This window comes from Chenopodium album, chromosome 6 (assembly GCF_948465745.1).
Source record: "Chenopodium album chromosome 6, dcCheAlbu1.1, whole genome shotgun sequence".
NCBI lineage: Eukaryota > Viridiplantae > Streptophyta > Magnoliopsida > Caryophyllales > Amaranthaceae > Chenopodium > Chenopodium album.
Genome location: NC_137839.1, coordinates 2,912,839 through 2,929,293, shown reverse-complemented (window position 1 = coordinate 2,929,293; position 16,455 = coordinate 2,912,839). Strand labels below are relative to the sequence as shown.

Below are 16,455 nucleotides of genomic sequence, written 5' to 3'. Positions count from 1 at the left end.
TTTACCATGGTCCTTAATACCCTCCGGGATTCCAACTAGGTGGGTGGAATCATCCAATTTACCTTTAAACGGCCAATTTACCGGTTTACAACTTGCACCGATTTAATTCACTAGAGCTTGCCACGGACATTTATGACAACATATAATGATTATATAAGGTTCCAAAAGGCATTATATGACCCCGAGATGTGTCCCATAAAATCTCGAGTCTTTTCGTCATCGGGCCCCAAAACCTCCAAAATTTCTCAAAAAACGTGGATATTAGCCTTTAATTTTGGAATTTTTTGACTTTTTTTCGCCCGAAAATAAAAATTGTCGAATTGTTTACCATGGTCCCTAATACCCCCCGGAAGTCCAATTGGGTGGATGGAACCATCCAGTTTGCCTTTAAACGACCAATTTACGGGTATACAACTTGCACCGATTTCATTAACTCAAGTCTACCGCGAACATTTATGACAACATATAATGATTATGTATGATTCCAAACGGCATTATATGACCCCGAGATATACCCCTTAAATTTTCGAGGCTTTTCAACACTGGGTCTCGAAATCTCCAAAATTTCTCAAAAAACGTGGATATTAGCCTTCAATTTTGGAAATTTTCGACTTTTTTTTTTCGCCCGGAAATAAAAATTACCGAAATGTTTACCATGGTCACTAATACCCTCCGGGAGTCCAATTGAGTGGGTGGAACCATCCAATTTGCCTTTAAACGGCCAATTTACCGCTTTACAACTTGCATCGATTTCATTAACTCAAGTTTATTACGAACATTTATGACAACATATAATAATCATATATGGTTCCAAACGTCATTATATGACCCCGAGATGTATTCTCTAAAATCTCAAGGCTTTTCAACAACGAACGTGATCCGAAACCTCCAAAATTTCTCAAAAACGTGGATCTTAGCCTTCAATTTTGAATTTTTTTTTGAATTTTTTCGCCCGAAAACAAAAATTCCCAAAATGTTTACCATATTCCCTAATATCCTCCGGGAGTATAATTGGGTAAGTGGAATCATCCAATTTGCCTTTAAACAGCTAATCTACCGGTTTACAACTTGCACCGATTTCATTAACTCAAGCCTACCACGAAAATCTATGACAAAATATAATGATCATAAATGGCTCTAAACGGAATTCTATGACCCCGAGATGTATCCCCTAGAATTTCAAGACTTTTCGACACTGAGCCCCGAATCCTTCAAAATTTCTCAAAAAGTGTGGATATTAGCCTTCAATTTTGTAATTTTTGACTTTTTTTGCCCAGAAAAAAAAATTGCCGAAATGTTTACCATGATCCCTAAAACCGTCCGGTAGTCCCATTGGGTGGGTGTAACCATCCAATTAAAGGAGTTGTGTCTTCGATAAGTGCAATTACTAGATATATCAAGGATCACTATTATGGAGATAATAAGTTCATTCTCTTGGGGCGTCATCATCTGTTGCCTGACTATGAGAGATGATATTTGGGCTAGTAAAATAGTCCAAAGCCCGCTAGAATGGATCCTATGAGGTCACACACAAAGGTATTGGGTTAAGCAAGTAAGAGGCCCATTAATGGGCCTTATGAGTATTTAACTGATCATGAATAGGATTGGGCTAGTGTAGTTTGATTGGGATTAGGAATTGGGCTTGGTCATGGACTCTTATTTATGGATGTGATCTATAAATAAGATCCATGCCTAGGGTTGCAATATATTGGAGTCACAATTAACTTACAGTGAATTGTGAATCAAGGCAACAAAATCCCAAAACCCTCATCTCCCTCTCTCTCTCTCTCTCTCACGGCACCCCTCCCCCCCCCTTGGACTTGCGGCCGGCCACCCCTGGTGGTGCTCGCGGTGGTTCGTGACTAGTTCGTTGCTCATACTTCTCCGTAGAAAGTCGATTGAAGAGTTCGATCGCGACTAACTAGCATTAGTGGAGGTCTTAATCCGTGCCTGTGGACCAAGTAGAGGAATCACGTTTGAGGTTCTTTGTCTCCCTTGTTCTTGCTCGATTACTAGTGGAATCACGCTTCAAAGGTATTATTCTTACTCTTTATGTGTTATGCATTAGATCCTTGGTTAGGTGCTATATGAATATGATTCATGATTATTTCCGCTGCGTAGTACCTATATTTCCCTACACCAATTTGCTTTTAAACAACCAATTTACCGGTTTACAACTTGCAATGATTTCATTAACTCAAGCCTACCACGAACATTTATGACAACAAATATTGATCATATATGGTTCTAAATGACATTATATGACCCTGAGATGTATTCCTTAGAATCTCAAGGTTTTTCGATAACGGGCCCCGAAACTTCCAAAAATTCTCAAAAAGCGTGGATATTAGCCTTTATTTTTGGAATTTTTAGACTTTTTTTGCCCAGAAATAATAATTGCCGAAATGTTTACCATGGTCCCTAATCCCCTTCGGAAGTCATATATATTATAGTCAAAGGAAATAATTAGCTTGATAAAAATGATAATTATCTATTTATAGTTACTTGAACTCGAATATGACCGACTTAGAAATGACCCGACCTGATTGTAACCTGCAAATTATTAACTTGAACATAACCCGACTTGAATCCGAGAATGACTCGACTTGTAAATGACCCAACCTGATTATAACCCGCAAATTATTGACTTGAACTGAACCCGACTTGAACCCGAGAATGACCCGACTTGAAAATGACCTAACCTGATTATATTACACAAATTATTGACTTGAACTAAACCCGACTCAAACCCGAGAATGACCCGACCTGATTCTAACCCGCAAATTATTGACTTGAACCCAATCTGACTCAAACTCGATAATTACCCTAACCCATTTTAACTCGTGAAAACCCGAATTAAACCCGACCTATTGTTCAGCCGACCCGAATGTAAATCAACCTGTTATTAACCCGACCTAAACCCGACCAAAACCCGATAAGAAGTATGACCCGACGTGACCCGACTCAAGCATGACCCAACCCAAACCCGACTCGCATAGGTTATGGAATTAATCCGAATTGACCCGACCCGAGTTGACCTGACCCACTTTACCCGACCCAAACCCGACCCGTTTACCCGAATTGACAGGTATAATGTAGGGCTTGTTCTCATTGACTGAACTCATCTGAATTGAACTGAACTGACTGAACTGAACTGAACTGAACTGAAATGAATATTTTATAAGAGAAGGAAATTAGGAGCTGAACTGAACTGAACTGAATTTCAACGTATGAGAACATGCCCGTAGTATACAATTACTTAGCCCAAACCTAATCAAATCCACTCGGTCCAAAATGATTCAATAATCAATGTGAATGTGTAAATTACAATACTCCCTTTCCTTTGTTTCAAGTTACATGCAACAGTTTGATTAACACACTTATCAATGTACAATGTGACCATTAGTAACTCTTGTTACGGAGCACGAAGTATGAGTGTAAATTACACTCAGTAACACCTGTTTTGTTTTTATATTATACTCCATAGTACGAGTAAGGGCCTATTCTCATATGTTGAAATTCAGTTCAGTTATATTCAGTTCAGCTCCTAATTTCCTTCTCTTATAAAATATTCATTTTAGTTCAGTTCAGTTCAGCTCAGTTCAGTCAATGAGAATAGGCCCTAAATACATTTACGGAGTACTCCGTATATAGTTAAAACGTCAACCACTAGGATCGTGAAACAAAGGGATAATACTACGTGCGTTACGGAGTATGGAGTATTTAATTACGCGTAATGTATATATATTGACAATAGAATCGAAAATGACAGGAGTACTAGGTGACTGGATCAAAACCAAGAGTGAAGAGTATCATATTTTTTCCCGTCTCTTCCTCTTCAATAGCGCAAATCCCTCTATCAACTCTCAATTCTCAACACATTCTGAAAGCATTGATGAATTGGGAAGCATACAAGGTGAGATTCTGTCTCTTTCTCTTGCACCATTTTCTTCCTTCAATTTTACTGCCTAATTATTATTTTCTTCTTACATTGTATTGATATTGTCTGCTCTGTATAAATTCGGTAGAAATTATTGCTTAATTTTCATTAATAAACTGTGCTCGATCTGTATAATTTTGTTAATTTTATTTTTGTGGATTTTTCCTTGATAATACATGGAAAATCTGAGTGATGTTCTCTCATTTTAGGGTTTTCTAGTATATTCAAAAACAAAAAAATCAAATTGAAAATTCTGTATTGAAATTACGGAGATTTTGTGTCTTTTAGTTTGCTATCTTTGTGAATTACTAGTAGCAATTAGGGTGGGACGATTGTTCTAAAAAAAATAATAAAAATTTAAAAAATTAAAAGGTAGTAAATTACTACTCCCTCCATCCTCAAATGATTTCCTAGCTAATATTTAGGTCAAACTTTAAAAACTTTGACCATAAATTTCTGTTATTCTATAAGTGATTATATGTTCACGTAAGATCTTGTTGGATTCGACACATTGTTACATATTTGCATCATTCGGTGATTTAACTATAAGCTTGCCACTTGATTTGCATTCCAAGTTTATCAAAGGGATGAACTTATATTTTCTTGTTTTTTTGTAATTATGTAACCTTGTTACCTTAGTTTGACTACTCACTTGGTTTTGGTAGTGAATGTCAATGAAGAGTCCATATCTGAAACAATTTTATTTATTTATTTATTTTTATCTATGCTCCATGTTGGATTGGCGCTTATTTTTGTTCCAAATTGCTAGACACTAATGTACAAGCTTGGATATTTCTCCTGTTGCCGTGTTTGCCTTCTAATTAGTAGCCTTGTGCTAAGACAGTATAAATAGTTCTTCATAAGGATCGGATTATAACAAAACCCGGTTTTGGGGGGGGGGGGGGATTGGGGGACAGACTCTTAGAGTCTTGTAAAAAGGAGCATCTAGAGAGGAAGTTGCTTAAGATTTTTTTTTTCCTAGACAATGTAAATAGAGGGTAAAGGTGTGATCAGGGCCCTCTGGGTTCTGCTGAGCTCTCACAGATGCACTTTATTGATGCTTTTTTTCACTTTACTTTGTTTGTGATGAAGCATATATTGATTTTTGTACTGGTACTTGTAGCTTTAATAAACTACTCTGGGACAGCATTATGCTTCCATAGTTTAGGACTTTAGGATCCTGTCAACATTCAACACTTGGATTTGAAACTTACTTTCGCTCATCCTTCAAACTAAGGTTCATTTGGAACTGTTTACGGTCAATGTTAGTTCCTTATGGTTATATTATTGATTGTTAAAACTTCTAACCTGATTCAACATGGTAGGTTTGACATGTCTTCTGGAGGGTTAAGCACTGAGTCCATAAATAAGCCGGTTGCTGACATTCAATCTCGTGCACTAGTCTATGATACAGAACCATCACATGAGGAAGATGGAGTATCTTCTATGCAAACTTCTGATTTATATAATATAACTTTGCGTGAACGAGCTGGGCAACTTAAAACTATGAATCAGCTTACCTTCTTTCCAATGGGGATAAGGAGAGAATTGGCAAAAGCAATAATTCTACATGACTATCCCCTCTCCATAATTGATCATATGGGGTTTAAGAAACTCTTTGAAGTTGTTTACCCCTCGGTTTCTCAAAACACACTAAACAGTGATGTATCAAAAATCCATGAATTCAAAAGGGATATTTCAATGGGATTGTTCACTGATAATGAAAGCAGGATTGCCATTACCGTAGACAAGTGGATTTCATGTGAACAAGCTAAAAAGATACATTGCTATTACAGGACAGATAATTGATGATTGCTGGAAAGTTGAATGTCGCATGATGAGGTACTTTTATACATAAATCTTAATTCCGTGTGTTAACCACCTTTGTTTCTGTGAAATTTGGTTGTTTCTGCTGCCTTCTTTTATTTGTAAAGTAGTTCATTACTTCGTTGGTGTAAAAATTGACATTCATATTATACACATTTTGAAGGTTTGTACATGTGCCTTGCACATTTAAAAGTGAGTTGATTGCCAAACTCACTGCGGACTGTCTTGTTGAATGGGATGTGGCCTCAAAAATCTCTACCATTGCCATTGAATATGCATCTGATGATTCTGATGAGGGACGACTTACTGATATTTTAGCTGATAAGCTTTCAATTAGCTCTCTTATATTGGGTGGAAAATTGTTGCAAATGAGATGTTTTGCTCGTACTATGAGCTTGTTCGAAGTGTGATTGAGAAAATTCGTGAGAGTATCCTGTTCTGGACTGCAACACCTCAAAGAGAGGAAGATTTTAAGGATGCATTCCGTGACCTAAGCATATCTGATAGTGACAGTAAGCTGAATCTTGATTCTGTCTCCAAGTGGTTACAACCTTTCTGATGTTACAATCAGCTCTTTTGCTTAAACCTGTCTTCTGTCACCTGAAGAAACAGGAGTCTGAATACTTGTGTGTGCCAAGCGAAGAGACGTGGGAGTTGGCCAAAGAAATTTGTCAAAAGTTGAGACTATTCTATACATTGATAAATTGTCTCTAACTATCGTTGTGCAAACCTTTTTTTCTTCGATTTGTGTTCCATCAAAACAGCTATCTCTGAGTGGGTTACTTGCACTAATGAGCTCGTGAGAAACATGGCTTTGAAAATGCAAGAGATATTTGACAAGTATTGGAACTCAGTACGGGATATTTTTGCTGTTGCTTTGTATTGGATGATAGGTTCAAATTGGTTGGTGTTGAGGAATGTTTCAAAGATATCTATGGAGATGGAAGTCAGATCGAAGTGGAGCACATTCGCCAATTTTCTTTGATCTGTTCAACGAGTATCAAAGTAAAGTGATCCCGGAGAAGACAAATTGTGATGATCATTCTTCTTCTGGCCTTGATGATTCAAAGACTTGTATATACTTTGAAAAAATGAAGAAGCGTGCAAAGAAGAGGAGAAAAATGGAGCAACTTGATCAGAAACCCGAATTGGATGCTTACTTGGAAGAGGATATCATTTATGTTGATGAAAGTGTTGCAGACATTACTGTTTTGGGTAGGTGGAAGTATGCAAACAAGCCTATCTTGAAGAAGATGGCTAGAGATATTCTGGCTATTCCTATCTTCTCAGTTGCTCCAGAGCACATATTTGATACTGGAGATTACCGAGTTTCGAGTCCACATCGTAGTCGGCTTCATCCAACCATGGTGGAGAAGTTGATGTCCACTCAAAGCTGGTTATGGACTGATATCAATGGTAAGACATAACTTTCTTAACATTCTTATACAGGGCAAATAGTTGAAGCTTACTTGTATGCTTGTGTGATCTAATTCTCTTCTTTTTTAAATATACAGATTCTTATTCGGTAACTAATTCATATTCATGGGGCACAGTTGATAATTATACTGTGGTAGAACAAGAGTTTGCTGAAGAGGTAAATTAATCAATGCCATAACTCTTATACTCTCTTCTTCTAAAATTAGTTTTTACCCTGTTTCAATATTTTATAATTAATTTGACATGATGTTATAGTACTTTTATATCTTATTATAGTTGTGATATCTCTTCTGGGAAAACTAATCATAAATCATTATTATTTTATGATATGTGATAATTATTTCCGAACTTAAATGAAATGTTTATACCTGGATAGAAAACGTGTTCACAACAATATTCACATCTTTATTTCAGGCCAAACCCACTCAGCCACATTAGTCAAATGGCTCCCTGTAAACTACTTATCAGAACAATACACCAAAGTTCAAACTTTCCGTTTTCTGGGGATCAAGGATTGAGAGCTGAATGCCAGGTTTGTGTATGCTTCTATATGCATCATATCCCATTATTAACTAGGTAGCTAGTCTAAACGACTACAATGTAAATGATGTTCTGCAACATGTGAGGTTGTGAACTGCCTAGTCCTTTTGTTAAGAACATGAGTTATATATAACAATTTCTAGTTTTGACATTTTAGTCTTAGTGTTAGTTATATTTTGGCTCGAAACCATTTTTTGTAGTAGGGAATAGGCACATTTGAGACTTTATCACTGAAAATGATGCCTAAAATACCAACCACATAGGATATAGAACTACAAATTTACAATTAGCTCGGACTGGAGTCTCTACAATGATGTAGAGGTCTTTAACTACTGATTCAAATTTCAAACTACCTATTACATTTTTTTGAGGAGCAACTACCTACTACATTTTGATTCACGTTACATTGCTAAAAAAACTCTCTGATGTAGTCTAAGTACATGGTACATGGATCATTTGGATCAAACCTCAACTATTTTTACTATATGTTTTTTCAAGTCTCACTCATTTCTCTTCCTTCATCACTAGTTTTCTTATTTTCAAACAGTTTCCCTATATCCTCCAAATTCTTCCCTTTAGTTTCTGGTATAGTGAAGAAGAAAAACACCGTTGCCAACACCATAATTCCGGCCAAAACAAAAAACATCCCCCCAAATGTTATCTTTGTTGCTATAGTCAGAAATGTCATTGCCACAACCCCACTGACTAACCTATTTACAGAGACCGCCAAACTTGTCCCTTGAGCCCGAAGCCTTGTCGGAAAAATCTCCGATGAGTAGACCCAAGTTATAGGCCCTAGCCCAATTGAAAAAAATGACACATCAGCACAGACCGCGATCACACTCACAACAATAGCCCAACTAGGCTTATGGCCTGAAGCCCTAAGAAACATGGACCCAAGGCCCAAAGTTGATAGGGACACAGCCATACCAACTGAGCTCAATAACAAAAGAGGTCTCCTACCATACTTATCTAAGACAAGAGCTGATATCATAACAAAGGTAGCTTTAGCTGTTCCCATGATCACATTGATGGCAAATAGCAGCTTCTTCTTCTTGATTCCAGCCGCGCTAAAGACCTCAGGGAGATAGTAGATCACGGCATCATTCCCAGAAGCCTGCATGAAGAAGTTTATCCCGATGGCAGCGATGAGGATCCGGCGAGTCCCTGGTGTTGGCCTCCAGAGTAGCTCTTTCCATACACTTTGCCCAACAAAGTTGCTTGCTTCTGCCAATTAGTTAACACATTTAACATTATAAACTAACAAGTAAAGTAGTACTAAAAATGAAAATTAACCAAAATGTATGTCAGTCAAATAGAGAAGTATAAAGTATTACCATGGAGCTCCCAAGCTCTAGTGATCTCCCCAAGTCTAACCTCAGCTTCTTCTTCATTTTCAGACGTTGCAACCAAGACTGTTTTTGCCTCGCTCAACCTCTTCTTCATGACAAGCCACCTAGGTGATTCAGGCATAAAAAACACACCCAATCCAACACCAATTGATGGAACAACTGCCAGCAGGAGCATCACCCTCCAGTTCCAACCATTAGGTATCCCTGAAAGTGCATAATTGACCACATACCCTAACAATATCCCTATAGTTATGAAAACCTCAGGCAATGAGCTCATGAATCCACGTGTCATTGCTGGTGATATCTCAGCCGTGTACACGGGTGCAATCATGAGGGAGTAGCCTACTCCTATACCAGCCACCACACGACCTGCCATTAGGTAAGGGTACGACGGGGCCAGCCCCATGAGCATGGCCCCGGCGAAGAAGGTGCAGGCTGCAAGGACAATGGTGTAGCGCCTACCAATGAGGTCCGAGGTCTTGCCGGATAGTAGAGAGCCAATGAGTGAGCATACGTTAAGGGAACCTACTAAGATTTCTTCTTGGAATTTACTAAGTTTTAGGTCCTCTCTTATGTACAGGATTGCTCCACTTATTACTCCAATATCTGAAATATTAGAAATAGACATTAGACTGAAACTATACACATCATAACCAAAAATTAAAACTTTTTACACTAGAGATTAAAGGGTGGTGGATAAATGGCAAAAGACCGGGTTAATGGGCTAAACACTTTGAGAACGGAGGGAAGGATAAGAGATTCTCATCCTAAAAATACGGCTAGTGAGGATTAAACTTTCAATCTAAAGGTTGGTAGGTGCATTCCTTAATTCTTTACTAAGGCATCTCCTTAACCAAACAATTACAAAAGGAACTGGATTTTTCCTGTTTTGGTCCGTTTTAATAATCCGGATACAATTTGAATGGAGCGGTGAATAAAGTGAAAATCAATTTTTTTATTCCTTTTTTTTTTTTTTTGAAATAAAATTGATTCATAAATAAAGTCATACGACATTTTAAACCCTAGTCTCTGTTGTTGAATTTTGGAGGGGCTTCCATCGATTTTTATCGGTGGAAAGCCCCAATTGTTTGTTTTTGTGTGTCTTTTCTATTGTTTTAGGTTTATAATAATAATTCTTCCTCTTCTAGGAGGAATATTTCTCCCTCGAAAGACAGGGTTTTTCTTCTTCTTTAGGAAGATTTGACTCCTTCGAAAGACCGGGTTTTTCTTCTCTTTTGAGGGAGGATTTGCTTTTTTATTTTATGGATTGCTATAGAGTAATTTTTTTATTCCTTATTGGATACTCTGTATAATATTTTCTTACTTTTTTCATTCTACAAAACAAATAATTGATGTTTCCAAAGGAACAAAAATAAATGCAATATTGGATATAATATTTACTCACTTTTTTCATTCTACAAATCTTTCATTTATGTTAGGAATCTCTAATTTCCTAAAGCATAATATTGTCATTATTATTCTTTATACTCCGTATTTTATTTATCCGCCACCTCATCATTCTTATCCAACACGTCATCATCCATATAAGATTAAGATTATGAATAAAAAGAAAAGTCCTATCAGACTGAAACCCATCACAGATCAACTTAACCAGGGTTAGGAACTATACAATTTGGAAGAGTGAGGGAAAATTGAAAAAAAAAAAATTAAGAAAATCTCCTCCTCAAAATTATCCTAGTGGGGTTTAAACCTCTGACGTCATGGTGATGTGGATGGCTAAAGTCAATTCATTTACTAATCGTACATGTCTACGAACATTAATTTAAACTTCTTATACTATCTCCGTTACATATTATGTGCAACGATTAGACATTTTTCCTTTCTACTTTATGTCAAATTGTTGCAGATAATATGTAACGGAGGTAGTAATTATACTCGTATATTTGATGGCTCTTCGATTTGCCAAGCACAAACGCACAGTGTGGCATGAATCTCATTGTATATTCATGATGTAGTTAGTTGGAATCATCCCAAACTTTTATGATTCACCAACTTTATCTAAGAAATTCCATGAACCAATTTCTTTAGCTATTGCTATATTTTTTTATTTTTCTTTCACTAGTAAACTTTAATTTTGAACCACAAAATACTATCTAAATTCAAATGAAAAAACTAAAAAATAACCAAACTTTGCGTTTAATGAGAGAGCAACTCGGGTGATTCAACAAGAATTATTCCTTTACACTATCAATTCACAAGTGGTAAGAATTAGGCCTTAACTCATCAAATATACTACCTTTTATGCATTTAAAAGAAGACATATATTTTGTTTTTATTTGAGGCTATCCTTATCCTTGGCACCTTCCAATCTTCTATACCAATCTTCCTCAATCAAGAACAACTTAAATTAGAGATATTCTAAATCAATCAATATTTCCATGTTTATGGATTCCTTATACCAATACGACTTTACATTTAGGTCTATCATCTTATTGGCATCGGAGAACCATTCTCCTAGCCTAATATATGTACCTAAGAATCTCTCCGCAAAAATTCAAAATTTTTTTATTTCATTTTTTGTATACCATATATTTATTCATCAGACGAGTTTTTCACTTCTTTACTATTATATTCAATTTTTTGACGTGGACCATCAATAAGTAATGACCGTACAAGACGGCTTGTGCACTAAAAGTGAGACAGTGGATCTTAAGTTCGAGTCTAAATACTTTGTACATCAAAAGAGAGATTGTTAGAGAATGAACATACCATAGCCAAGTAAAATCGAGTTGGTCGAAGCCAAGAGAGCACAAGCAAGAGCATATTTGTTCATCTTAACTTTTGGCTTATCAATAACTTCCTTCGTTTTTGAATGATCTCCAACTTCAATTTTCTCCATTTTTAACCCAAACGACGAGTGCAAGCTCTTGAATACCTCTCTATAGTTTTATTTTACCACTTTTATTTCACTATTATATAGGTAGGTTGGGATAGCAGAGTGCATGCCAAATCAATAATAGTTTTTTTAATGAGATAAGATAAATGACATATAATATGAAGAGTGAAGTAAATTTTAATTTGTAAAAATGGAAAGAAAAATTATTATCTTAGAGAGAAGGGAGAAAATGTGTGTGAACACTGTTTATTGTACCAATAATAGACATAGTAGTAATTAGCATCACAATAGCATGAAGTAAAAAACAGAAAATTTTGTAAAACTTTTAAATTGTGGGATCTGATGCAAAGTGGCAGACTGGCAGTTGCATATATAGCCATGAAATTATTGGCTTTTTTCCAAAGTATCTCACCCACGTATAATTTTATTGTATTTCACTCACTCGAGTCCAAAAAATTTAAAGTTTAAAAGAAATCATATTTTTCCCTCGTTTTTTTCTAAATACTATCTCCAGATCGCATTATATGTAACTTTGAAATTTTTTTACAATCTCAGTGATCTCACAAATAATATTCCAAATTTACATATAATATGATCCGGAGATAGTAATTATATTATGTGAGGGAGTAGTAGATTGTAAAAAAGATAAAAGGGTCCGGATAATATGGATTGACTGATTGAGACACAAAGTGGTACTCTTGCATGCTACTTGACTACTTGCACTAGACCTTTTCTTATATGTATTTTGCAAGATTTTTGGTTCAACTTTAAGTGTTTGTATTTTGTAACTTTTTTAAAGTGGGATTTAAAAGTTGTTTTAATTTGGTGAAGTGTAAATAAATGGCCAAGTGTATTTGGATTTTGTGTGTTATTGAGAATTGTTGCGTAGCTTTTATTTTCATTCTCTAGAATGCATGGAGGTGTCCCCATATGTTAGTCTGATAAGGTCATATTACCAAGAAGACAAGAACTTAATGGTGTGATGAAAGTTTAGATTGTATTTGACTCAATCAAATTGACAATAGTTGACTATTGGATTAATCGACACAATTCTAAAATAAATCTGAACCGAGTTCGTAGATTCGAGATAACTTTAAATACGGAGTGTATATATGTTCGTTTTTCACTTTTTTAATCTACATTAAGATATACCTTTGAAATATTAACCAGTTATCGTTTGAAATTCAACAAGCACATTAGGTAGGAATTTATATAATTATATTTAGATTAAACTATAATATTGTTTAAATGATTTTAGATTTGGTTGGGAGACCATTAGCAAATCAATGTGAAAAATATTTGAAACATAACCTTTTCTCTCCTTTCTTGAATTTCCTTGAATAATCTATAAACCTATACTAAAGGCGAAACCTGGAATGACACTTGTCATTTCCTGGTTAAAAATTTTCCCGCCTTTTTTTCTTTCCTTTTATTTTTTTTGCGATATTTTAATGACATTCATTTAATAACCTACAATAATAGTTATTTTCAATTTAACAACATATTTAATCCCATTATACTCAATTTTTTGTACATATATTTTATATACTAGGAAACTTTTAGTTACATCAATACTAAGATAGATTAAAAATAAGGTATTGTAACATATTATTTTCCAATATTATTATAATATTGTCAATATTAATTTTTTTTTTCTCCAACTTTCATCATTTGACAATAAAATTTATTTTAATTAAAAAAATATCATTTGGTAGCATACATTATATAAATCTTAAAATTATATAACATTTATAAGAACAAAATCATTCAATTATATAATACATAACATATATTGGAAAATTTAATCTAATTACTCTAATATTTATATGATTTTAAAAAATAAAAATAAAACTCCTGTTACTCACTAAAAATATATTTTAAAAGTTGATTACGAAATATTGATTATTCTAAAGTAAAATAAAATCAAATAAATTTTCATATTTCTGTGAAAATGTATTAATAATTTAAGGATAGATGTATATTAATTCGCATATGGGTACAAATCTAAGCTAATATTTTAATTTTATTACATAAAACCTTATAGATTCTAAATTTCTATTATTATATTTTTTTTAATATAATCCAATTCAATAACCTTTACTTATTTCAGTATTTGTTATTGGTATGAACTAAAATCAAGTTATTTTGTTACAAATAATTTTTTTAGATAAAATAATGTTGAATTTACACTATTATTTATAATATATTTGTTGTAAAATTTAATTATGACCGTGCATGGCACGGGACTTAACCTAGTATTTGATAAAAACAAATTGTACTACGCAACTACGGAGTATTTAGATTCATAAAATCATAAGTTATTTTCAATGATGGACCACCGTATTTTCTCATTATGATTTCATTAAAAAAAGTTAAAAGAAAATGTAATTTTTTTATTTTTTATTATTATTTTTTTTTATATAGCATGCAAGAAATCGAATTTTATTTTTGTTTTCGAAAGAGAACACATGAAGCTTCATAATTACTCAACATTTCAACAATAAACTTTTGTATGGTAAGAAAGATATTGAGGGTGTATGGTTTAGAGAGCCCAGGTTTTTGGTACGTAGAAAGAAATCTATTACTAGTCCAAACCTCTAAGTTTTGAAAAGGGATTGAAAAGCTTATTGTAGGAAGTTAGGAATTACAAGTATAACTTGATCAAAATTACTAGTTTACTACGAGTACCCTTTACCAAAGATTATCAACTATTTTCCTTGTAAATTATTCAGGTCAATATCCTTACAGCTAGTCATTTTACTAAAAATATTAGTTATCAGTCCCTCAAAAAAAAAAAAAAAAAAAAAAATCATCTGAAAGCATTTACGAAATACTTTACACAAATAGTAAAACCATTTGATACAATCAACTTAAAGCTAATCGCGGGACATAGCCATTAAGATTCAAGGCCTTCATACTCATATACAACTTAGCTCAAAAATGCACCTTGTTTAAGAAAATTGCACTTCGTTAGAAGTATCCAATGTAATTACTAGGGTTGAGCAAAAAATCAGGGTACCCAATTTTTGCTCATCCTGTAACAGGAACATATAGGGTACCCTGTAACTTGATAAAAGTATTACTTTAGTTCAAATTATACACCATTTTTAACCTAATTTTAAAATAATAAATATCAAAATAACAATTATAGATATTTGTATTATTTTGCTAAACAACTACAATAAGTTTGTTTTATTTGCGATTTGTAAATATTATAAATTAGTGATCATCCAATTTTTTTATAAAAAATTTTGCAAAAAGTTATTAAGGATATTAAAAGATAGGTACCCTGAATCGGAACCGAAACATGCAAGTTCTAGTTCGGTTCTCAATTTCCAGGAACCTGTTCAATAGGTTCCGGTTACCATTTTTAGGAACCTGTTGCAACAGGTTCCGATTCCACGAATTTTAATGTTCACCCTTAGTAATTACAATGGTTTTTATAATTTGAGAATCAATTATTCAATTTTGTAAAATCCTTTTAATTTCAATAATGCGTATTTAAATTAGTCTAAATCCCTTTCAACCTTTAAAAATCATTTGAAAAAAAGAACAAGAAAAAATTGACGTTTTTGGTATACTATTACATGACATTCCACCAAATAATGCTCTTAGGATTGTCCCATATTCTTTTTCTAGTCTTTTTCAAAATGGTTTGGCACTTTCGCCAAAGCTTCAATGCTTGATGGTTTGGCATCTATGCCATATATAAGCTTACAATGTAAATATTCTTTTCACAAAAATGACTATAAATTTTATGGAGTATTATTATTATTTTCATTTTCTCCTTTATAATTTTTCCTGTATAATATTCTCTAAAGATCGGACACCATATAGGTAGCTTGAAATAATCCCACATGTCTATTTACTATCCATTTTTATTATGTATTTTCCTTAGATTAAACCAAACAATGTTGTTTTGACTAGATAATGGGATACAAGTCATACAACTACACAAATATGCAACTTTGTTCATTCTTTCTAAAAATAAAATATTTGCTACTCCAGCAAAGCGCGTACTAGGATGTTGCTTTTGTTTGAAATTAGTTGTCAAAATTAACTTCAATCCCTCTCAATTAAGAATGCCATTAATGGTTCACAATGTTTGGGAATGGTTGGACAAAATAAAGAGTGCAGTCGTACTTAACTTTTTTTTTTTTTTTTGATTGAATAAATGTTTAATTGTATATTTCTTACGAGTATATTCTACTCTAGCAACGGAACAGACAAACATACATTACCAAATAATATCTCTGTATTCTTTTTGTTAACATTAAGGTATGATTATGATATATACAGTGAGTATATATTATATACATCAAAGAAGAGTGTATCTACACAATTAAGTTACAAGAAAACTGATTCAAAACCTTAGGAAAAGATATTCCTACATTATAGATACTCCAAAATATCTCCTAACAACATTGCTATTTTTTTTTTTTTCCTAATAATAGAGACTGAATTTACACGTGAGATTACTCTCATAATTTATTTCCAATAGA

General features: G+C 33.9%; 1 protein-coding gene across 1 annotated transcript; it reads right to left on the bottom strand.

The window, feature by feature from the left end:
• Nucleotides 1-7,975: 7,975 nt before the first annotated feature.
• Nucleotides 7,976-12,306, bottom strand: LOC145635578 (polyol transporter 5-like). Its single transcript, XM_081686886.1, has 3 exons — nucleotides 11,827-12,306; nucleotides 9,082-9,702; nucleotides 7,976-8,971 (listed from the first exon to the last, which is right to left on the bottom strand). Exons 1-3 carry the CDS (start codon nucleotides 11,954-11,956, stop codon nucleotides 8,238-8,240), a joined length of 1,485 nt encoding a protein of 494 aa, XP_081543012.1. The 5' UTR covers nucleotides 11,957-12,306; the 3' UTR covers nucleotides 7,976-8,237.
• Nucleotides 12,307-16,455: the final 4,149 nt, after the last annotated feature.